The sequence below is a fragment of the Microtus oregoni genome, unplaced genomic scaffold (assembly GCF_018167655.1).
Source record: "Microtus oregoni isolate MIOR12 unplaced genomic scaffold, Mior012 000004F_ref0000308, whole genome shotgun sequence".
Classification (NCBI taxonomy): domain Eukaryota; kingdom Metazoa; phylum Chordata; class Mammalia; order Rodentia; family Cricetidae; genus Microtus; species Microtus oregoni.
Window position 1 is genome coordinate 46,131,332 of NW_024543063.1, and position 24,790 is coordinate 46,156,121.

At 40.5% G+C, this 24,790-nt stretch overlaps 1 protein-coding gene across 2 annotated transcripts in view; it reads left to right on the forward strand.

Annotated features, from left to right (window-relative positions):
• Nucleotides 1-479: 479 nt before the first annotated feature.
• The window catches only part of Cbfb (core-binding factor subunit beta), a 49,910-nt gene continuing 25,599 nt past the window's right edge, over nucleotides 480-24,790 (forward strand). For both annotated transcript variants that reach the window (XM_041650242.1, XM_041650241.1), the window contains exons 1-3: nucleotides 480-841; nucleotides 1,079-1,165; nucleotides 8,434-8,550. In XM_041650242.1, coding sequence (XP_041506176.1) covers nucleotides 764-841; nucleotides 1,079-1,165; nucleotides 8,434-8,550 — 282 coding nt within the window. In that variant the 5' untranslated portion in view covers nucleotides 480-763. The remainder of the gene's footprint in view (nucleotides 842-1,078; nucleotides 1,166-8,433; nucleotides 8,551-24,790) is intronic.

Here is a 24,790-nt window from a genome sequence, read left to right on the forward strand (position 1 = left end):
CACCATGATTCGGCTAGACGTCTACTTCCACCTTTGGGTGCCCAATCCACATCCCTCCCTGACTGTGTGAAGTATGCAAAGTCCTTAAGGACTTAGGTTTCCTCGAATTCAAGTGGCTATCTGGGGTTACTCTGGGGGCCTGGCTGGGGAGCCAAGAAGTTCCGGTTAGCCCAGAAAGGGCAGAAAAAAGGTCTGCGGGGCCGCTCCTAGTTGCTAAGGGAGGGGCGGATCCCTTCTGGGTGGCTCTTCTCGGAGAAGCCCGCGGACAGGCTAGGGGAAGGAGATTGTGCTGCGGAAGGAGCCGGGTTTCACTGCAACCCAGCGGCCCCGCAAGCGGGTGGGTGGCGCATGCGCGGCGCGGGTCGTGGAGTTGTGAATGGTGCGTCTTGTTTGCTAGAGTTTGAAGCGGGCGGGCGCGCGAGAAGGAGGGGTGGGGCTGGCGGGGAGGGGGGGCAGGGAGAGAAAAGGGGGGGGGGCCGGCGAGAGGAAGTGGCGGCAGCGGCCGGGGGAGGCTAGAGCTGTGTCTGCGCGGGCGGCAAGCAACGGCTGAAGCGGCGGTGGCGGTAGCGTGGGTTGGGCTCAAGCAGACGGCCGCACCTCAGACTCCCTGGAGCGGGAGCCCACGCGGGCGGGCTCCTGAAACAAAGAGCAGCGGGAGTCCAGACGCCGCGGGTGGGCGGTCAGCCGGTCAGCACCGAGCCCGCCAGCGGCTGCCCGCGCTAGCTCGGAGCGCGGCCGCTCGGCGCGGCCTGAGGGCGGGAAGATGCCGCGCGTCGTCCCCGACCAGAGAAGCAAGTTCGAGAACGAGGAGTTCTTCAGGAAGCTGAGCCGCGAGTGTGAGGTGAGGCGGGTGGGAGGCGCGGAGGCCTTGGCGCGCCTCGAGTGGGCCCGGGCGGAGAAAAGTTTAGTTTGAGTGGCTTGGTTCCCGGGGAGCCCGAGGCGGCGAGCCGGCCGAGGGGTAATCTTACCCCGGCAGCAGTCCGCCCACAGACTCTGCTTACCCTTATCGGAGCTGCGGGGAGCGGGCGGGCGCCGCCGCGGATTTGCCTCCTGATTTCGGGCCATCTCTGCCCTGCAGATTAAGTACACGGGCTTCAGGGACCGGCCTCACGAGGAGCGCCAGACACGCTTCCAGAACGCCTGCCGCGACGGCCGCTCGGAGATCGTAAGTCTGCGGGCCCGGGGACCCGGGGAGGCCGCGGGGGGGGGGGGGGACCTAGGCGCGCGCCACTCACTTGTTGCGCGCGGCCCGGGCGGGTTCCGGACGGCGCCGTGGACGCTGCGGCTCCCGGAACTGAGCGGGCGCAGGCTCACTTCCTAGTCCGGATTCGAATGGCAAAAAAAGCCGAAGCCGGCGGCTCGGTCGGCCCTCGGGCGGGCACGCGTTCCTTCGCCTTGGCCGGCTGCGACGGTCCGTGGTTCCCAGAGCAGGCTCGGCTCTCGGAGTGGAGCTCAAACCCGAGCCTGGCAAGCGTCATCGCCTAGGCTGTGACCTCGATCGGGGATCGGAGTGTTGGTCGGAAGAATACACCCGTTCGTGAAAAGAATCACTTGGGGTCAGCGATAGTTTGTTTCTGAGAAGCGAGATTGGCAAATATATATGTGAAGATATCTTCCCATACAGCCGAGAGTAAATCTACTCCACTTATCTGTTGCCCTAATAGCAGAGGGGGGTAAAAAGGGCCCAGGAGGATGGACCATTTTCTTAGAATGTTAAGAGTCTGAAAGAACCGTCTGTTTTTCTCTTTCTAACCTAAACTCCTCTTAGTATTGGAGTCCCTAAAGAATTGCCTTGTTCTACGAAACCAAACCCGTGGTTGATTTAGAGCCGCCTGCTTTATGTTTGAAAACTACTACTCATCCAGCCCTGGGTCGAAAAATATTAGTGACCTAGTTCCTCTCCTGGCTGTTAGCTGTCCGCTTCAGATGTTTTGGTTAGGAAGCAACAAAGGGAAGAAACTGGAGGAAAGAGAATTTTAGGTTTTTAGTTTTCGGTTTTTTGGTTTTGTTTTAGTGGAAACAATGTAATGGAATCTTGGTATTTGCTCAGTGACAGGCTCATTGCCTTATCCCAAACTTGAAGCAAAGGTACAATTTGAATGAATACAGGTTAACAGTACAAGACTATTGGCGAGTGTCTTCTCTCCCTGAAACAATTTTTTTTCATTGAAATATAATTCACATATCATGAACTCAACTTTGGATCACTGAAACCAGATTTATTTTTTAAAGTTTTTTTAGTATTTAAAATGAAGGCTCTTGGAATTGAATTGATACCGAGATGGCACTAGATTCCTCAAGAACTATAGAATATTTGATCAGTAAAGTGTTTCATAAAAGAAAGCCTACCGCTTCCAATCCATATCTGGTTTCTTGAGTAGTTGTGATAGTTACATGCTTGCAAAAGCATTAGAAATGCTTTTCAGCGTTGGCCCTGGGTGGTAGAAGAAAATCCTCAGTTGGTCCAGTGATGATGGCATCCTTTGCCTGCATTTCGGAAGCAAGAGGTGGATAGTATACTTGAGGTGGATGTTTTCCAATGATAAATGTAAAAAATAAGATACAAATAAAATAAACTATTGTTTAAAGCTAAGTTGTTTTTTAATGTAGTGATGCTTAGCCAGTCCTATCAGAGTTTGGTGCGTGTAATTATAAATTGGGCATATAACTCTAGACACAGTATATCTAAACAGCTGTATTTTAATGTTGTGAAATAGCAGTGTTATAGCTTGCAGTATTTGTCATAAGTTTCTTCTAGAATGAATTACACATTCTAGGCTCTTAAGTATTTGGCCCTACAAGTTTTATTTTTCTGTTTTTCTTTGAGAAAGGTCATATGTAACCTAGGCTGGCAATATATAGCCTTGGATGAATTTATTCTCCAGCTTGGATCTCCCAAGTCTTAGATTACAGGTGTTTGCCATGCATGGTACAACTGAGAAGCACCCAGTCCCTTAAAATTTTAATAAGCTTTGCTTATTCGCTGAAAATTTTTCAAGAAAGATAGATTGAGAAGGATGGTGGTGGTGTATGCTTCTTTAATCCCAGCAAGGCCTGGTCTACAGATCAAGTTCCAGGACAGCAAGGGATATACAGAGAAACCCTGTCTCGAAACAAAAAGAGAGGGGGAGAGAGAGAAAAAAAAATGTTTTTATTCCATACTCTCAGTCTTTTTTTGAGGTTTAATTCATTTTCCCCTTCCCTTTTTTTCCTGCTCTCACGCTCATATATACCCCTCCCTACTTTCCTTTAAATTCATAGCCTTTTTTTCATTTCATTCATATGTGTATATATATATATGTATATATATATATTTCTAAATATAGCCTTTTCAGCCTGTATAATATTATTTATTTATGTTTTCAGGGCTGACCATTTGGCACTGGACAGCCAATTTGGTGTGCTCTTCCCAAGGGAAGACCACTTCTCTGGATCCCAGCTTCCCCCATTTGTCTCACTTCTTTGTGTAGGGTTGCGGCCCAGTGGGCTTTTCCCAGTCCAGTTTGGCGTATCCAATGTCATCCTTGTTCGGTTAGTCATGTTGGTGAGACTTCATGAGTATAGCTTCTGACATTACCAGAGACAGTCTCAGCAAATTCCCTGCTCTCTAGCTCTTAAACAATCTTTCTACCCCTTCAGTGTTCCCTGAGGCTTAGGTGCAGGAATGTTTTGTAAATGTATCCATTGGTACTAGGCTCCACGACAAGTAATTAATTTTTAATTTTTTTTAACGTTTATTAATTCAGTGGAGGAGGCAGTATGTGTGTGCCATGGTGAGTGGAGGTCAAAGGATAACTTAGAGTCCTTTACCATGTGGGTCCCAGGGTTTGGATTTATGTTGTCAGGGTTGGGTATGTAAATAATTTTACCTTTCATTTGTTAACTAATTTAATTATTTTTATTTGGGAAGGAATTTCACATTTCCTTCTCTTTCTGGGTTTTACCTTTTAATTAATTGTTTCCTATTCTCCCCACCTAGTACTAAGAATTGTCCTAAGGTCTTGAGCATGCTATGCAAGTAGTATATATAACTGAACTGTAGCCTTTTGAAAGAGTTTTATTTTAAACATTGAAAGAGGGTCTTACTAAGTTGCTTTGAACTTGTGATCTTTGTGCTTCCTGACACAGGATTATGTTGCTTTCATTTATTTTTGACGGATCAGGGGCAGCAGGCAGACTATCAAGTAGTCCAGGCTAGCCTCCTATTCAGTACGTAGCTGAGGATGACCTTGAATTGATTCTTTTGCCTCCTGTATAAGTACGGGACTCTATGGGCTAGGGCTGTTCTATCCGGTGGTTGAGGTCATGCCTAGCCCTCCGAAGAAAACTTGCAGGACCAGTAGCTCACAGAAATAGAGGTCATACTCTTGAGTATCTTCTAAGTAAAAATATTTTGTTTTGTATCAAAAATATTTGATTATCTGACTTTTGAATTTAGATGTTATATAATTTAATGCCTGAAATTTATATCTTCTGAACTGATTGTGGTGGAGCTTGCTTTGTTAACCAAGTTGACCTTGAATGCAGAGATCTACCTGCCTCTGCATCTTGAGTGCTAGGACTAAAGATGTGCACCACCGTGCCTGGTTATTAATTCTTAGAGTAAGCTTGTTGGAAATGTCTTTAATACTAAAAACACAGGGAATAATTATGAGAGAAAATGAGAGTTATGATTCTACTATGAGAAGTTAGAGAAGCAGAAACTCCTTTTTTTGATTATCCCATTTTTTGTGTGTACACACATTCATGCAGGCGCTCACTCTTGCGTGAATGGTGTGCTTGTGGAAGTCAGGACAGTTGAACTGAAATCAGCTCTTTCTTTCCGCTGTCTGGACAATGGCGGTGAATCAGGTCGGCAGGCTTGTGCTGCAGCACCTTTATCCACTGAGCCACCTCCCAGGCCCCATTTTGTGTTTTTTTTTTTTTTTTTTTTTTTTGGTTTTTCGAGACAGGGTTTCTCTGTGGCTTTGGAGCCTGTCCTGGAACTAGCTCTGTAGACCAGGCTGGTCTCGAACTCACAGAGATCCGCCTGCCTCTGCCTCCCGAGTGCTGGGATTAAAGGCGTGCGCCACCATCGCCCGGCCCCATTTTGTGTTTTGAGGCAAAAACTCACTTAATACAGGCTAGCCTTGGAACTTCTGATCCTCCTGCCTCTGCTGCTTGACTGCTGTAATGACCGGTGTGAGCAACACCCACCTTAGGAAGTCTGAGGTTGCCATTCAAACAGGATGTGAGGTAATAGGATCTGCAGTGTCTTAGCACAGAGCTGATTTAGGGCGCTAGTGGTTGAAGGATTTGCCTCTTAGTAAACACAGCTGTCAACAAACATGCCTCCTGGGCTGGATTTAACCTGCCAATTCTCGGTTCTGAAAATGTTCTCTAAGGCCAAGAAAGTTAGCTCTCAGTAATTTCTCTTTGGCTGTGTCTAAGCTTTGTGCCTGCAGTCTCTGTGCTGGCGAAACTGAGTGAACAAGATGACCTAGGCCCTGGAGTGTAAAGACAACCTGGGCAGAATAGTAAGATACAGTCTTCAAAGACAAAACTTAGCATGACAACTCCTGCTTGTAATCCCAGCATGTGGGTACTTGAGACAGGAGCATTGTCTGGAATTTGAACAGCCTGGCCTCTGTGCTGAGTTTTAGGGCATCTTGTGGAGAGGGATTATTTCTCTTATATTATTCAGCACACATTTATATAATGCTTACTGGTACTTTTTGAACCACCTTAATAAGGAAACTGAAGTATGCCTTCAGTCATACAGCCTAGGCAGATTTCCTTCTAGAATTCTGGTTTTCGTTTTGGGAGGGGATGGGGTTGGGCAGGGTCTCATGGAACCCTGGTTGGTTTTAAACTTAATATGTAACCAAAGATGAACTTGAATTCATGAATCTGCTTTTCATTTGAACTTGTGCTGGTAGAGCTTTTATGGGTGAAACTTACCCAGTTGAGAGATTGAGCAGTTAGGCTGATGAAATGTACTTATAGTGCCAGTAACAGAAATAAATAGGAGGTGAGAGAGCAAAAGGATTGGTTAAGGCCATCTTGGGCCATATAGTGGGACCCCTTTCTCCTCCTCCTCCTCCTCTTCCTCCTCCTCCTCCTCCTCCTCTTCCTCTTCTTCTCCTTCTGCTGCTGCCTGCATGTATCCCTGCAGAGAGGTCACCATATCTCATTATAGATGGTTGTGAGCCACCTGACGTGGGTGCTGGGAATGAACTCAGGACCTCTGGAAGAGCAGCCAATGCTCTTAACTTCTGAGCTCTCTCCAGTCCCCGGGACCCTTTCTAAAGTTGTTATTCCTCAGGGGAACTGATGAATGAATTTATCATCTAGTAGCTTTGAGCATGTCCCCCGAATGTGAGCCCCTTGCTTTCAAATGAAGGTTATGTTTTAGAAACAGTTGATGCTTCAGAATTTAATTAGCAAAATAAAACTATGCTTCTAGCAAAGAGGAGTTCATACACAGATGACTTTAAAACTTTCATTTATGTATATGGGTGTTTTACCTTCATGTATGTCTATGCCCTATGTGATGTGCCTGGTGCCCACAGAGGTCAGGAGGGCATTGGATCCCTGGGAAGTTGAGGTGCAGATGATTGTGGGCCTCCATAAGGATGCTGAGAATTGAACTCCAGCCCTTTGTAAGAGTAGCCATTGTTCTTAAGACTGAACTGTCTCTCCAGTCCCTAAAATGATTTTTTCCCCCAAGTCAGGGTCTCACTATATAGCTCTGGCTATCCTGGAACACACTATGTAGACCATGATGGCCTTGGAGTCTTAGAAATCTGCCTGTTTGGGGGCTCGAGAGATGGCTCAGAGGATAAGAGCACTGGCTGCTCTTCCAGAGGTCCTGAGTTCAATTCCCAGCAACCACATGGTGGCTCACAACCATCTGTACTGAGATCTGGCACCCTCCTCTGGTGTGCGGGCAGAATGTTGTATACATAATAAATAAATAAATCTTTAAAAAAAAAAAAAAAAAAAAAAGAAATCTGCCTGTTCTGTCTCCCAAGTGCTGGGATTAAGGGCGTGTGCCATTATGCTTAGCTTAAAATGTTGGGTTGTCAGAGGCAGGCGGATCTCTGTGAGTTCGAGACCAGCCTGGTCTACAGAGCTAGTTCCAGGACAGGCTCCAAAGCCACAGAGAAACCCTGTCTCGAAAAACCAAAAAAAAAAAAAAAATGTTGGGTTGGTTTTTTTTGTTTGTTTGTTTTTGATTTTGATTTTTTTGCTTTGTTTTGGTTTTTCTAGACAGGGTTGGGTTTCAAAGCTGGGCGTCAGGTCTGGGCCATGCTGCCTGACATGTATCAGGACACTCCTGTTTTTGTTCTTGTTTTTATTTCAAGGATCTCTGTGCAAGTCTGTGCACCATGTGTGTGCAGTTCCTACAGAGGCTTAAGAGGGCATAGGATCCCCTGGAACTAGAGTTACAGATGTTGGGAGCTGCAAGGTGGGTGCTGGGAATCAAACCTGGGTCCTCTGCAAGAGCAGCCAGTGCTCTAATGTTGGACCGTTGATCCAGATCAAAATGTGTGGTTTTTTAAAAAATACTATTTTTACTTATTTCTTTCTAAATCTCTTGGAAAGGGGAATAATGGTATTTTTGGATTTTGTTTTATGTGGGGAAGGAAATAAGAATTAAATTGCTCAGAGGCTACATAAAATTTTTTTGATGATGGTTTTAGATTGTTCTACATATTGAGCTGTACCATCTAACGTTTCTTCCTTTCTCTTTCTTTCTTTCTTTCTTTTTTTTTTTTTTTTTGAGCCAGGGTTTCTGTGTAGCCCTGGATGTCCTGGAACTCACTATATAGACCAGGCTGATCTCGAACTCAGCTCACAAAGCTCCACCTGCCTCTGCCTCCTGAGTGCTGCTAGAATCAGAGGGTGTGCACTATCACACTTGACCTCCTAGTACTTTGTTTTTTCATTGACTTTGGAACTCATGCTTTAAAATGTACTTAAATACTGCAGGTTTTTAAAATGATCCACACATGGTTGCATGTTTTCTTGAGCCAAAGAAGCAAGAAAAAATAAAATCTCATTTTTACAACTTTAAATTATGTTATTCTTTAAAATTCAAAATCATGGGTGATTTTCACATTTGAAAATAAAATTTTAAATCCAGGGATAGAGGTTTTGGTTAGACACGAGCAATGTGAGTTCCTAACGTCAGCAAAAAAATGACCTGAAAGAAAGTATTGATTCCATGTCTGATTTTATATTTAAGCAGCCAATGGCAAATGCCCTTAAAATGGAATCAGATGTTTGTAACTTAATACTTAAGAAAAATGATGAGTGCATGTTTTTTACTTTTAAGTATTCTCAGTGCTGCCTGGCTTAAGACATAAACTGATGTAAAAATAAATGACTGCCTGCATAATTTATGCGATGTCCTGCTCCTGATCCTGTTTGTATTGATTTTTCTAAAAGGCTTTTGTGGCCACAGGAACCAATCTGTCTCTCCAGTTTTTTCCGGCCAGCTGGCAGGGAGAACAGCGACAAACACCTAGCCGGGAATATGTCGACCTAGAAAGAGAAGCAGGCAAGGTAGGAAATATCTTTGCTATTTAAAGTATTGTGAATTGTTTTATTATTGTCTCATTGCTTGCATCTTAATAAGGAGATTATTAGTCTGACTACCCAGATGTATGGTCAGATTTGTTAAAAGAATGTAAAATGATTTTAATGACTTTTATGACATTTAATTCATAATTATATATATATATATATATTTACCAAGAGAAATTCTAACTTATAGGAAAATAGTCTACATTTAATAGTCAAATTTTGATTTCTTTAAATGTTAGTACAAAATTTTTTGTCTATACTAAAATATATTATGATAGTCTGATGTGGAGAAAAAAAATGGAGGAAAACTGTATGTTTAAAATTTTTATAAAAAAATTAAATGCTTATTTATAAACAAGTTATAGGTATTTTGTTAATATAACAGTTGATTTTAAGAACATCCTGAGAAAACATCTATTTGAAAATATTCTCTGTTTAATTAAAGGAAAACTTTCTTGGGAATTCAAATAAATGCTTTACAATTTTTATATTAGAAGTGAGGTTAAAGTTATAAAAATAGGTAGAAATGTTTACACTGATACACTGATAACTTAAAAATCTATGTCATGTTACTTGATAAAAATTTAATAAATAATATTTTAGATTGATCTTTGATCAAAGAATCACTTTCAAAGAATTAAAAAAAATTTAAAATCAACTTATTTTATAAACTTTTGTATCCAGTTGTATACTTGTTTTAGTTTTTCCTGCTTTCTCTTTAGAATGGTTTTGTTGGTGTTTGGGGGTTTTGCTTGTTTGATTTCTGGGACATTTTTGTTTTTGTTTTGACATGGTGGGAAGGTCTCTTGTAGCAATGGCTAACCTAGAATTCTTTGATCCTTCTGACTCTACCTTGGACTGCCAGGGTTACAGGTGTGTGCCACCACACCCAGCTTGTAGTATGTTACCATACCTGTTTCTAGCAACTTGCTAAATTTTGCTAAATTATTTTTCTAAGTGTCATCACCATCACCGTTGTGTGGCTTGGCAGATTTGGCCTCTTGAGTTTGGGGGCAGTTCTTGGACTTAATGGATTTCAGGTCAGCCTAGCTACAATGAGACCCTGTCTCAAAACAAAACAATGCTGGTCCAATGGCTCTGCAGGTAAAAATGTGTGCCTGGCAACCTTGATGACCTGATTTGGATCCTCAGAATCTATTGTGGCTGTTATCACAGGTTCGGCATTCCTACCACAAGGTGGGAGATAGAGTCCAGAGGAACCAGCAGAAGCTAGTGGATATCACAGTCACAGATACAACAGGAAAGACCCTGACTAAAAACAAAAATGGAAGGAAAGAGCTGGTCCTGAAAAACTGTCCTCTGGTGTTCAGACACACCTGCACCCCCATCACACACAAATAATAAAATAACTCTTTAAAAAAATGAAAAACAACAACTGAAAAGAATTAGCAGCATATAAACACTAATTAAAAGATTTATCTTTTTAAAGATTTATTATGTTTAGTGTTCTGCCTACATGTATACTTGCAGACCAGAAGAGGGCACCAGATCTCACTGTAGACGGTTGTGAGTCACCATGTGCTTGCTGGGAATTGAACTCAGGAACTCTGGAAGAGCAGCTCTTAACCCCTGCTCCATCTCTCCAGCCCCAGATTTATCTGTTTTAAGTATAGTGAAAGATTTTGTTCAGATTTGTTCTTTTTGCTTTGTTTTGTTTTTAGAGACAGGGTTTCTCTGTGTGTAGCTCTGACTGTCCTGGTCCTGTGTAGACCAGTCTAACCTCGAACTCACCTGCCTCTGCCACCTGAGTGCTGAGATTAAAAGTGTGTGCCTTCGCCACCCAACTGGATTTGATTTTATTCAGTTATTTATTTATTGATTGATTGATTGATTAATTGATTGGGTTTTCGAGAAATGGTTTCTTTGTAGCTTCAGAGCCTGTCCTGGAACTAGCTCTTATAGACCAGGCTGGCCTTGAACTCACAGAGATCTGCCTGCCTCTGCCTCCCAAGTGCTGGGATTAAAGGTGTATGCCACCACTGCCTGGCTACTCATTGTTTTTTAAATCCTGCAGTCTTCCCCTTTTCAATCTAAAGATTAACTAGTTGCCCATAAAAGATCAAATCTAAGCCAGGCGATGGTGGTGCATACCTTTAATCCCAGCACTCAGAAGGCGGAGGCAGGTGGATCTTGTGATTTGGAGGCCAGCCTGGTCTACAAGAGCTAGTTCTGGGAAAGGCTCTGAAGCTACAGAGAAACCCTGTCTCCAAAAAAACAAAACAAACAAAAAAAATGGAGTAGTTGTTACATAATATTCTTTCTTGTGTACTAACTTTAATTGGAAAATTAAACTTACTACTTAAAATGTTTCAATTTCAGTAGCAAATGATAAAACTAGTACAAGGTATCAAAAACATTACATATTACTAATTCTGGTTTTAGAAGTTTGTTTTTCTAAAAGAAGGATAGATGGTAAATCTTTTCAGTTTTGCAGGCTTGTGTTCTCTATTGCAGCTTTTTTTTTTTTTTTTTTTTTTTTTTTGGTTTTTCGAGACAGGGTTTCTCTGTGGCTTTGGAGCCTACCCTGGAACTAGCTCTGTAGACCAGGCTGGTCTCGAACTCACAGAGATCCGCCTGCCTCTGCCTCCCGAGTGCTGGGATTAAAGGTGTGTGCCACCATCGCCCAGCTCTATTGCAGCTTTTTACCTCTGTGGTTGTAGTGTCAAAAGAGCTGAACAGGTGAGTAGGGATATATTCCAAGAATGTGGTAATGCTAGCCAAAAATCAGTATTTTTCTTTTATATATAAATTGTATTTACATATAGATTACAGATCTTTCATCTATAGTTTTGCCAACACCTATACTCACCAAAAAAAAAAAAAGAAAGAAAGAAAGAAAGAAAAAGAAAAAGGCAGAAAACAAACAACACCCTTTTGACCTATTGCTGCACACTGCTAAGGTAAAGTACTCCAGTTGATTTAAGAAAGGAATACTAACCTAGGTGCTCTCATCCATTGCATTCAGACTATAGGATCTTATATTTTCTTTCTTCCTTTTTATGCTTTGTTGTTATCTTTAGACTTTCTGTCTCCACAGGCCTAAGGCTGACTACCAAACAAGTTGAAGAATTTTCCCAAATGTTAATTATTTGCCAATGTTAATTCTTATTTTTATCAGATACCAAATGAGTACCATCTCATGTTTTTTCCTCCTAGTTTGAACTCCTGATCCTCCCGCCTGTACTTCTCAGGTGCGGGGATTGCAGGTGTGTAAATTCCTTTGCTTTAACCTAGTTACCTCCCAATCCTCTTGTTTTTCTTGACTGGTAAATGATCAGGAACGTTTGCAGTTTTAAATGGGTGGTGTTGGTAGAGAAGGGACCTAAAGAAGGTTAGGAGACGATGTGCCGTGGAAGTGTCTAGGGGAACATTGTAAAGGACCATGTGCTGCATACTATATAGTTGACACGCAGGCCGCTGTAGCTAGAGGAGACAGTAAAAGATGAGAGAAGGGAAATAAAGCAAAGAGCTGATTAGTTTGACCATGGTACACAATTATAATGACTTGATTTTTTTCAAGACAGTTTCTCTGAAGCCCTGGCTATCCTGAAGCTCACTCTGTAGACCAGGCTGACCTAGAACTTAGAGATCTGCCTGCCTCTACCTTCTGAGTTCTGGCTTTAAAGGTGTGTAGCATCACCTCCTGAATTGACAGACTTTTTTTTTTTTAAGGAACATGCTTTTATTATATTTTTATCTATGTATATACATGTGTAAGGTTGTGGAAATCTGTTCTTTATGTCGAATGTAGGGATTAAACTATATTTAGTAGGCTTCACAGCAAGTGTTTTTAACCATTGAACTGTCTCACTTGCCCAAAGATGTTGTTCTTTTTTAGTTTTTAAATTTCCCCTGGTTTATTTGTTTTAGTTTTTAAAGTCAGGGTCTCACATAGCTCAGACTGATTTTAACTTTTCTATATAGCTGAGATTAGCCTTGAACTTCTAATACTCTTCCCTCAGCCTCCAATTCTGGGTGTGTGAACCAGTACACCTGGCTTGACACCACCTTTTATTCTGAGTGCAACTGAGAGTGGTGTCAGGGTTCCAAGCAGATGAATGATGTGGTTTGTGTTAGGTTTTGATATATTCACTCTGTATTCTAGGTTGATAATAGATTGTAAAGGCCACAGTGAAGTAGAGAAACCAGTTTGGCTATTGAAGTAATCTTGGCAAGGCAATGGTGGTGCAGTGGAGAGGGGAAAGTATTCTGAAATAAAACCATCTGAGTTTGTTTGTAAATTGGATGTAGTGGGTGGGAAGGAGTGTGCTAAGAACAGCTCCACCTCTTTGGCGAGAACAACTGGAAATGTGGGGCTGCCACCATCTGAGATGGGAAGGGCTGCAGATAGAGGAAAAAGCAGGTTTGCTCAGTTTAAGACGTGATGATTGCTTGTTTTTATAGCTTCTGTTTCCTTACTGCCTACTCTGAACTCCCAAAGCTAACTAACAAATTGATCCTTCATCTGTTTATCTCAAAGAGTTCAGTGACCTTTGAAAAGAATCAATCAACTTTATTGAAATATAGCTTAAATATAATAAAATGCACTACTTTAATAGCATTAATTTTTACTTTAACAAATGTATGTCATATACACATAAATGTACTATGATTAAGGTAATGTTTAGCCACTCCAAAGGTTTTCTCAGGCTTCTTTACACAAATCTGGGATCATTGTAGCTGGATGGCTCTGGGTCAGGTTCTCTCTTGAGATCACATTCACACTGTTAGATAGGGCTGGACAGTCTCTGAAGACTTGTCTAGAGCCAAAGGATGTCCTTCTAAGCTCATATTCTTTTCGAAGATGTGTGCTTTTCTGTGCTGAAAAAAATGAATGAAGTCACCATGCTTTTTATGACTACTTCTCCGAGTCATTTGTGTCTCATTTGGTTTATTAGCAGCTAGTCACTAAGTCTAGGCCACATTCAACAGAGAAGGGGATTATTACACTTGGGTATGAATACCAGGATGATGGGATCATTGACCTTGTTGGAGCCCAGCCACAATAATAATTGTTAAATTTACTGAATTCAAAACAGCTTACAATGTTAGTAAAGAAGAAACTATTTTTTATTCAAAACAGTAGTTTTGTGATTTAAGAAAATGGCTTCAGAAAGTAGCCCCTTTTATTTATTCTTTTGCTTATGTGATAGCAAGAGTATTTTTACCTAGGCCTGTTAGTGAAGGTCAATAATCACAGCTTCTCAGGAGGTCTAAGTAGGAATATCAAAAATTCAAGGCCTTCTTGACCTACCAAGTGAGTTCAAGGCCAGCCTGGGCAACTTAGGGAAACCTTGTCTCAAAATATAAGACAAAAAGAAGGCTGGGGATGGAGACCAGTGTTAGAGCTTTTGCCTGGCACTCGTGAAGCTCTAGGTTCAAGCCCCACACACACTCAATTTCCCCCCAAACTAAGGATTTTTATTTTTTTGTTTTGTTTTATTTTTTCCAACCAAAGGTCTTTAATAAGGAAGGTCTCTTAGCAGGCTATATAGGTGCTTTATGTAAGATCAAGATAGAGCATAATATTGTTAAAGAATTTGAAAATTTTAAGAAAGGGTAGGCTGCCCTGTAACTCATCATGGATCAGTTTGGCCTTGAAACAAAAAGAAAAAATGTATATGGGTGTTTTGCTTGCTTGTAAGTTTTTTTCACCCTGTATGTGATTGGGGTTTATGGAAGAGGCCAAAAGAGGGCATTGGATTCCCAGGAACTGGAGTCATAGAAGATTATGAGCTGCTACATGGGTGCAAGGAATTGAGCCTGGGTCCTCTGGAAGAATAGTCAGCCCCATTTGAAACAGTTGTCTACTTGAACTGTTTGTATTTGGCATGTCATTGGTTTTATTTGTTTTGGATGGTACCCATGAAACCCAGAGCCTTGCATGGGTTACTCATGTACTCTACTTCTGAGATGTGTTCCTAGCCCTTATCTTGGCTCTTAGAGTCTTTCAGGGAAGATTTAAAATATTACAGCCTAGTAGAAAGGTAGAGTCAACGCATTTGCATATTTATAAGTTGTATGCAGATTATTCCTCATGTGAGGATTAAATGAAGTACCAGAAAATACATTTGAAATTTGAATTGTTTCGAGACCAGTCTCTTTTAGCACAAGTTGGTCTTGAACTCATGTTTATTCTGCTTCTACCTCCCATTGTTGCACAGATTACAGGTTTATGCCAGTATGCCCAGCAATGAAAATGCGTCTTAAATTGTAACCCCCTATCCAAAGTTAGGCTATTAGATGGTTTTAAAGGTAAGATTGTAACTGAATAATAGTGTTTTTTTTAAATATTTATTTATTATGTATACAATATTCTGTCTGTGTGTATGCCTGCAGGCCTACACACAGAAGAGGGCACCAGATCCCATTACAGATGGTTGTGAGCCACCATGTGGTTGCTGGGAATTGAACTCAGGACCTTTGGAAGAACAGGCAACGCTCTTAACCACTGAGCCATCTCTCCAGCCCCCTGAATAATAGTGTTAATGCTGTAGTATGGCTTGGTAAGTTATTTCAGGTAGGCCCACAATGCTGCTGGAATACTTCATCTTTCCCTAGTAGTCCATCTTGGTATATTATACATCTTGGCAACCAAGATGTTTTTAATTCTTCTTTAAACTGCTTCCTTGTAATTTAGCTGTCAAAAGAGAGCTAATGAAAAGCAACTTATCAGAACTTAAATCATTCCTAAATTGAAATTATACAGACTCATCTTAATTCCTTTGCTCCTTCCTCTTAGGACTTTCCAATTACATTTTTTTTAACTTTTTTTTTATTTATTTAACTTTATTATGTTTGTTGGTGTGAAGGTGTCAGATCTCATGGAACTGCATTTTCAGACAGTTGTGAGCTGCCATGTGGGTGCTGGGAATCGAACCCGGGTCCTCTGGAAGAGCAGTCAGTGCTCTTAACCGCTGAGCCATCTCTCCAGCCCCTTACATTTTATTTCAAATGAATGCAAATGGTTTTGCTTGACTATAATTAATAGTCTTGAATGATCACATTAATGTTATTTTTCATGTATTCTGTTTGACTATATATGGTAATTGTATGGTCTAGTTTGTCTAAATCGTATGAAAGCTGATTTCAAAAATTAAAAAATGAACTTTTGTTTACTGTTGGTTGACCCTGAACTGATCCTATGAAAATTGAGTATTCTATTTTTGTCTGGGCTCAGGAAGAGAAAGGTTTAACTCTTTTCTAAAAAGTAATTTTCAGGGCTGCGCATGGTCCTACCTTTTTTCTTTTCTTTCTTTTTCTTTTTCTTTTTTGAGACGGGTCTTATGTAGCTCAAGCTGTCCCCAAACTCAGAGATCTGCCTGACTCTGCCACCTAACTGCCATGATTAAAGGTGTGCACCGTCACACCTGTCATAAGATACTTTGATCCTCTTTCCTTAGCCTTTCAAGTGCTGGGGTTATAGGCTTGCCAATTCTTTTTTTTTTTAATATTTATTTATTTATTATGTATACAATATTCTGTCTGTGTGTATGCCCACAGGCCAGAGAGGGCACCAGACCCCATTACAGATGGTTGTGAGCCACCATGTGGTTGCTGGGAATTGAACTCAGGACCTTTGGAAGAGCAGGCAATGCTCTTAACCTCTGAGCCATCTCTTCAGCCCCCAGACTTACCAATTCTTATGAAGATAGAATAGCAAAGTGGTTTTTAACTGAATTTTATTTAGTGGATGAAGAAATTTTGAGCAGGCTCCTCTGTTTAAGATATATTACCTCTTATTTTCCCTCTTTTCCTCCCAATTTTTAACGTGTCTGTCTGCCTGTGCCGGGCAACTTGTAGGTGTAGGTTTTCTTTCTTCCACCATGTGGGCTCTAGGGATTGTACTCAGATTGCCAGGCTTGGCAGCAGTTGTTCTTAACAGTGAGCCACCTTGCCAGCCCCGATTAAACAATTTCTACTTAGACTTATACAGACTAATATTTTAACTTAAAAATCATGTATATTTCATAATATGGGTATGGCTAGTCCATAAATATGTACTAGGGGCTCACAGGAGGAAAAGACGGTGGTGTTTATATATGGACATGGAAAGGGACTCTCATTTTCAGATGAAGTTCTTAGAAGAGGATGAGCTGAAGGAATCTCAGAATGCAACTGCATTCATTTGGCTCTGTCCAGAGGCTTAAGTGCTCCCGGGCAACAGCTGATGGCGCTTCCACGGTACAGCTCTGCTGCTGCTGCCAGCTCTTCTGAGTCTAACTCAAAAGCATAATAAGCTTCGCACTTAGGGAAAAAAAATACATTGAACTCAAGTAAAAATAATTGTTTAGAGAGGATATTAGTGATGTGTTTATACAGTTTTTGATTTTGAAAAATATACAGATCTCATATTATTTTTTTTTAAATATTCATTTATTTACTTATTTATTTATACAATATTCTGTCTGTGTGTATGTCTGCAGGCCAGAAGAGGGCACTAGACCTCATTACAGATGGTTGTGAGCCACCATGTGGTTGCCGGATATTGAACTCAGGACCTTCGGAAGAGCAGGCAATGCTCTTAACCACTGAGCCATCTCTCCAGCCCCCAGATCTCATATTATTAATGGTGGTGGTGGGTTTTAGTTTTTGTGATGTGGTCTCATATATCTCAGGTTGGCACTGAACTAGCCGAGTATAGAAGGGTGTGATCCACTGTGCCCAGGTCTTATGTGGTCTTAACATAATTTTTTTTTTTTGTTGTTGTTGTTGTTATTTGTTTTTGTTTTTGAGATAGATTTTCTTTTTCAAGACAGGGTTTCTCTGTAGCTTTGGAGCCTGTCCTGGAACTAGCTTTTGTAGACCAGGCTGGCCTCAAACTCACAGAGATCTGTCTGCCTCACAAGTGCTGGGATTAAAGGCGTGTGTCACCACCACGCAGCCTTGAGATAGATTCTTACAATGTGGTTTAGGCTGATCTCAAACTCAGTCCTACCAATATCTTCCAAGGACCAGGATTACAGTTTTTTGCCACTGTGCCCAACAATTTACTAATTTATTGAATATGTGGTTAAGTGTGTATACATGTACACAAGTTTCAAAAATGTTTTCGAGTTTTGCATTTTACAATTTGTCGTTTGAACTATATGAAGTAGATCATTGTAAGAAGCTATGTTTTCTCCTACACGCAACCCTGTTGTTATTTAGAGTCCAATGGGAATAAATGACTGTAGTGACTATCTGCAGTGGCTGACTGTGCACTTATGAACAGAGGGGACCATGTGGCTACCAGAGGGTGAGTCAGAACCAAGTCTTTGAAAGGAATCTGTTAAGTCGTCTGCAGAAATGATTACAGCTGGGCAGCAAGGTACATATTTCATCAGTGGAATCTTGTTTTCCTGGGTGCTTCTGGCCAGTCTAGCATTATAGCTAGCTTGTCTGATGATTCATTAGTTTGTGGGTAGAACAACTGTTCATTGTCTGGGGGTGGGGTAGGGGATAGCTGTTTCCCTTAAAAAAAAAAATGCCACGTAGAGCTTTGGTGGAAATGTATGTGTAAGCAGTGTTTCTGTGATGGTCTGGATTTTTACTTAATCGTTGTCTTAATTTTTACTAAGGGAGATATATTTCCAGCAATGGTTGTAAAATGTGAGGAATGTTGTGCTGGTAAGTGAAAATAAGTAGTTTGAAGGCCAGGCATGGTGGTACACACCTATAACCCCAACATTTAGGAGATGAAGACAGGAAGACTTGTGAGTTCAAAGTCATACTGTGCTACACAGTGAGAACCTGTCTCAAAAACAAAAACCTCAAATAAACAATAACAACAAAAAGTAAGTAGTTTGGAAATGATTAGTGTAGGGAAGCTAAGAACTTTTCTATTTTCTTGCTCTTTTATTAATAAATATATAGCTATTTATGGGGGGGATGAAGAGATGACTCAGTGGTTAGAGCTACTCTTTCAAAGGACACTGGTTTAATTCCCAGTACCCACAGGGCAGCTTAAAACAATCCATAACTCTAGTTCCAGAAGAGCTAATGGATGAATTCTTCTGACCTTTAGGGCACCAGGCAACCTAAATACTGTACACAGACATACATGTTAGCAAAACTGAATATTACCAGTTTGTTTGTTTATTTTTACTATCTTTGTTTTGTTTTTTTCGAGGCAGGGTTTCACTGAAACAGTCCTGGCTGGTCTGGAACTCACTCTGTAGACCAGGCTGACCACAAACTCAGTGAGATCCACCTGCCTCTGCCTCTGCCTCTTAAATTCTGGGATTAAAGGCATGTGTCGCCACTGCCCAGCCTTATTTTCTTATTTTGTTTGTGTTGTTGTCTTTTAATTTTATGAGGCAGGGTTTCTCTTTGTAACAGCCCTGGCTGTCCTGGAACTAACTCTCTCTCTCTCTTGGTTTTTCAAGACAGGATTTCTCTGTAGCTTTGGAGCTCTTGTAGACCAGAGCTAGCCTCCCGAGTGCTGGGATTAAAGGCGTGTACCACCCCTGCCCAGCCCTATTTTGTTTTTTTTTTTTTAAAGACAAGGTTGATCTCTGTAGTCCTGACTATCCTGGAACTCTCCTGTAGGCCATGCTGGCCTCAAACTCAAGATCTACCTGCTTGTGCTTCCCACGTGCTAGAATTAAAGGTGTGTGCCACCATACCCAGTTTGTCAGTTTGTATTACAGAGAAGAGAAATACTCTTTCCAATTGAAAAAAAAAAACTTTTTTTTTTGAAGAATGACATCTTTGCTTCTTCCTTTTGTCAATAGATTTGAGGTTGGTTTCTGTGCATATTGATTTATGATTGAATATTGATGTGCATTGGTTATGTTTATAAATTTACAATCATTGTGCTTTGCTTATCTCAAAATTATCTTCTTCAGAACTCAAAGTAGTTCTTTGAAGCATAGCTTTTCTACTTTCAGTTTGCCTCACCTCAGCTACCTAGAATCTTTCCTAAATGGGATTGGCGTGGCAGGGGGAAAGACAGCTGAGCTGTAGATGCCACTGCTACTTCCAGATTGCTTATTCTTGGAACACGCAGCCTCTAGACCTTCAAAGAATGAAATATTGTACAAGTTAATAAATGAGAAATTGATCACACTTTTTCACACCCTTCTTCTGACACTTAAATTTCAGGACCCAAGTTTACCAATTTATTTTTATTTATTATAGCTGTCTAAGGGGGAGTAGAGTTAAAAGGAGTGAGGTTAGGTATCTTGCTCAGTGTCATATTTACTTAGTACATGGAAAGGTTTAATCTCTATTAACAGCTAACACACAACTCTCCCTCCTTCCCTCCCTTCCTCCCTCTCTCTCCCTTTCTCTCTCTCTCTCTCCCCTTCCCCCCCCCCCCCCCCCGTGTCTCTCCCCTCATTTACTGGAAGGAGGAGTACTTACCATCTCATGGTGGTGGTCTATTATTCTATAGAGTACTTGGAGTCCATCTATGAAGGAGGATTAGCAGAGTTTTTACCGTCATACTGAATTCTTTTTTGCTTTGCGTGCCTCTTTGAAAAGCTAATGAAAGTAATATTCTTTAGAAAAATGCACCTGGATTCAAAATTAAACTATTTGGAATTTTGCAGTTTCTGGTTTTACTGAAATATACATTTAAATTCAAACCTCCTTATGGGTTTTCTGAACTTGGGCGTGCAGAAGTGGGTGAGTCTCTGATACAGTGTAGTCAACAAAGGAGAACTTCGCCCTATGGTTATAGCACATGTTCTCGTTTAGTAATGGCTGTTCATCGTCTGCTCTGCATTATTTACTTCTGCCCAAATTGAAAAGTTGGACTTTCTCCAAGTTCTTCATCAGTCCTCAAGGAATCTCTCTTCCCTTCCTCTAGATTTAAACGCATAGTATTGTTAGTGGCCACCATATTTATAATATCAGCCTGGATCTCTAAGAAAACTGAAATCTCATATTTTCCTTTCTAGCTCCTCTAAATTTGTCTCTTGTGGTTGATTTTAAATTTTGACCTTTTCCTGACTTACTTCACTTAGTATAGTAGCTTTAGGGTTCATTTGTGTTATAGTGGCAATTCTTTGATTTTTATTTTTGTTGTTTGTTTTTTTGTTTTTTTTTTTTTGTGGGGGGGTTGTTTGTTTTGAGATGGTCATCCTGTGTAGTACAGGCTTACCTTGAGTTTGCAGTGGTCCTTCCACTTTAGCCTTCTAAGTGCTGGAATTAGAGACATGTGCCATCATGTCCAGCATTCATTCCTTTTTATGTTCGAATAATATACCCTTGTATTAATAATATAGTTGGATGATACAAACATGTTTTTATTGAACTTCTTTGTGGCTTGAATGATGGGGAATTTGAAGCCATAAGTTAAAAATAAAGTGATTTATATAACTTGGATTCAATTTGGTATCAAAAATATTGCTGTTTAGATCTTGAGTTAAATTCTAATAAACCAGCTTTTACCTTTTTTTTTTTTTTATATGTAGTCACTTTTAAATCCGTGAAGTCTTGTTCTGTAGTATTTAGCTTTTGGAAAGATAATCTGCTTTGTTTCTTCTGTGATTGGCTGTATCTGTTTACTAGTTTTTAAGGCTTTGTAGGATCCATTTCTATAACATATTTTTTTCCAGGACACTGAGCTTCATTTGGGGGCATATAAAATCTTTCTTTTCAAAGTTTGAAATAAGGCATCATTTTCAATGAAATAAATGTCTTTGTGTTTAAATGACATTATTGAATTAATATTACAAAATACCAGCTGTTAAGAGACAGCAGTATATTTTCTTCAGACTTTGAGGCCTGGTTTTCATAAATATATAAAAGCAGCAAACATTTACTTTGAAGATTATGCATAAAACTGTTTATTTCAGTGTGATCATTAAATAAATCACCAGGATCATCTAGATGTTATTTTAAATTAGGAGTCCAGACATTATTCTTCATAATGAATGTATCCATTTTTCTAAAGCCATTTAGGAATTTCCCAAAACAGATCCGTGGTGGTTTCCTTTTCATGAAAGATTTATAAAGAAGTAAAAGATGGGCTTTAAAAAACGAATTTCATAAGAGAAATATTTTTGACTGTGGATGTTCGTTAATATGAGTAAGCTCAGAAATTGTAGAATCTGAAGTTCTAAAATATATAAACCATTTATGAAGAACACAAATCTGGTTTAAAAGTAACGTGAAAGTCGGGTGGTGGTGGCGCACGCCTTTAATCCCAGCACTCGGGAGGCAGAGGCAGGCGGATCTCTGTGAGTTTGAGGCCAGCCTGGTCTACAAGAGCTAGTTCCAGGACAGGAACCAAAAGCTACGGAGAAACCCTGTCTCAAAAATCCAAAAAAAAAAAAAAAAAGTAACATGAAGTTGACCTTTTTAGCCATGATTGGCATCAGAATTTATGATTGGCATCAGAATTTAGCATAGTGGAGGTTTTGGTAGTGAAATGTCACCCTCTCTGTCATGTGCTGTAAGGAGCGAAATCTTCTTTGGAGGTGTGGTAAGTCAAGTGTTGTTAGGTTTCTCTGGGGTACTGAGTGGGAGGTTAGCATAGTCACTGGACTCAAGGTGCACACCGGTGAGTTAATATGGCTGGACTTGGGCGTGAGTAGATGTGTGTTCACTAGCAGCAGGATCTGGAGTTCAAGGTCACTCTCAGTCTCGGATCAAGTTAGAGGCCAGGCTGGGTTTTATGAGACTCTCTCAAAAAAGGATAACTAAATAAATATATTTATAATGTAGAAAGGAATGAGCACTTATCAGAACAAAAGGAAATATGTGGTTAAACGGTTTTAACTACAACTGCAGACTGTTTCCCTTGCTCAAATAGGAGGAAAACTGGAACCTTATGTTTTTGGAGAGCCTTTTTTTTTTTTTATAAGTAGAAATTGATTCTTCGGGTTTATTGAAACATTTATTTTAAAAAAGGTTCTTAGCATAAGGAGAAAAACATAGAAGACTGCTGAATTGAATGAAAAAGAAAGGATAATTTCAGCTTTTCTCTCTTTGTTTTGGTCTGGGTGTTTTTTTTGTTTTGCTTTGTTTTGTTTTGTTTTACAGAGTTTCTCTATGTAGCACTGACTGTCCTGGAACTCACTCTCTAGATCAGGCTAGCCCTAGAACTCCCAGATATCTGCCTGCCTCTGCCTACTAAGTGCTGGGATTAAAGGCGTGCCAGCTTTTCTTTTAAAATGAGAAACTTTCCTACCACTTTAATGTCATGTAAGTAATAAAAATGCCAGTTTTGTTTATAAAACACTAGACTGATCCAGTGATGACTTGTTTTGTATATGTAGGTGAAAAACTCACTTTTGAAGATGTGTTTGGTTGTTTGGAGTTTTGAAAATTCACTGAAGCTCCACTTCCTCTGAATTTTAAATATCTTATTCAAGGCAGTGAATTATTTAAATTTATGCTTATTTTCATTAGGAAGCCTGTGTTAAGTGAGGTAGAGAAGATATAAAGAAAAGCATTTTTTTTAAAATAGCCAGGATCAGTTCAAGGCCAGCCTGGGCTACTCGGAAGTTCTGTTTTCGAGAGGGGGTTTCTGTGTAGCCCTGACTGTCCTGGAATTCTAGACCATGCTGGCCTTAAACTCGCAAAGATTTACCTGTGTTTGCCTCTAGAGTGCTGGGAAGTACAGCCATGCCTGGTGTGTGTGGTGACTGACTGTAGTGGAAGTAGAATGATTCTGAGTTCACAGTCATTCTGAGATCCATGGCAGCTTGACGTTAGGGCGGTAAAGACTGTAGGAACTATGATAAATTTCTCTCTGTTCATATCTGTGTCATAATATAATACTTATCTTGAGTAATATTAGTAACCATTCTTGCTGTGTGCATCCTTATTCTTGAGAAAAGTCAGCCAATATGAGAATTAATGTGACTGAAATCTCAGTTTGAAAATTCTGCTTAGGGGGCTGGAGAGATGGCTCAGAGGATAAGAGCACTGGCTGCTCTTCCAGAGCTGAGTTCAATTCCCAGCAACCACATGGTGGCTTACAACCATCTGTACTGAGATCTGGCACCCTCCTCTGGCGTGCGGGCAGAATGTTGTATACATAATAAATAAATAAATCTTTTTTTAAAAAAAAAAAGAAAATTCTGCTTAAAGTGGCTTTTGCTCTAGTGTTACTTATTTACTTGAAAACTTTGGGTGACTTATTTTTAGAGAAGAAAATATAAATCTGTAAAAGTTCAGGTCACCTCAGCGTGTAGGGATGTTGGGATTTTCTGATAGTATTAAAGGTTTATAAGATGTATAGTTTTGAATCTAGAAAATCTGAAGTAGTATTTGTTGATACCTTTTTAAACTTCATGCATAGAGTATATTACATATTTTAAACTTTTCAGTGACTTAAGGTGTTACATCATCCCAAAGTATTGTTTGTTTGATTTGGTTCGGTATTTTTGAGACAGGGTTTCTCTGTGTAACAGCCCTAGGTGTTCTGGAACTCACCTTGAACTCATTGAGATTTACCTGCCTCTGCCTCCCAGGTGCTGGGATTAAATGCGTGCACCACCACCAAATTCCGAGTATTCCTTCTGGATATTTTCCTAATATACAAGCAGATACGGGTATTAGTGTGTTAAAAGAGCTCTTTATCTTACTGAAAGTAATTTTGTGGGCGTTCACATTCTCACTAATAATGAATGCTGACATTTGAGAGGCAGAGGCTGAAGGGTCTCGTATGAGTTCAAGTTCAGCTTAATCTACAGAGAAGTTCCAGGACTACACAGAGAAACCCTGTCTCAAACAAACAAACAAACAAATTAGCCAAGTGGTAGTGGCGCCCACCTTTAATTCCAGCACACAGGAGACAAAGGCAGACATATGTCTGTGAATTCTAGTCCAGCCTGGTCTACAGAGCAAGTTCCATAACAGCCAGAGCTAAACAGAGAAACCCTGTCTCGTAGGGAAAAAAAATTCCCTTACAGGTTTTCATATCTCCACCCTCTCTCCTCTCTAAGGATATATATACAAGGGCTAAAACTCGGGGCCATGCACATGCTGGAGAAACCTGAGCTGTCTTCCCAGTCCTTTCACAAATCCTATGAAATTTTCTTTTCAAAGCATTCTAGAAGAATTGTAACTGGAACAAAAAATTGTAAGGACTCTATAACACAGTGCTTGCCTCATGTGCAGGACCCTGGCTTTAATCTCTGACATCACAGATGAATGAAATAAGATTTAGATTTGTACTTTCCATGCCAGGTGTGGTAATGCACACCTTTAATTCCAGCACTCAGGAGGCGGAGACAGGAGAATCTCTGAATTCAAGGCC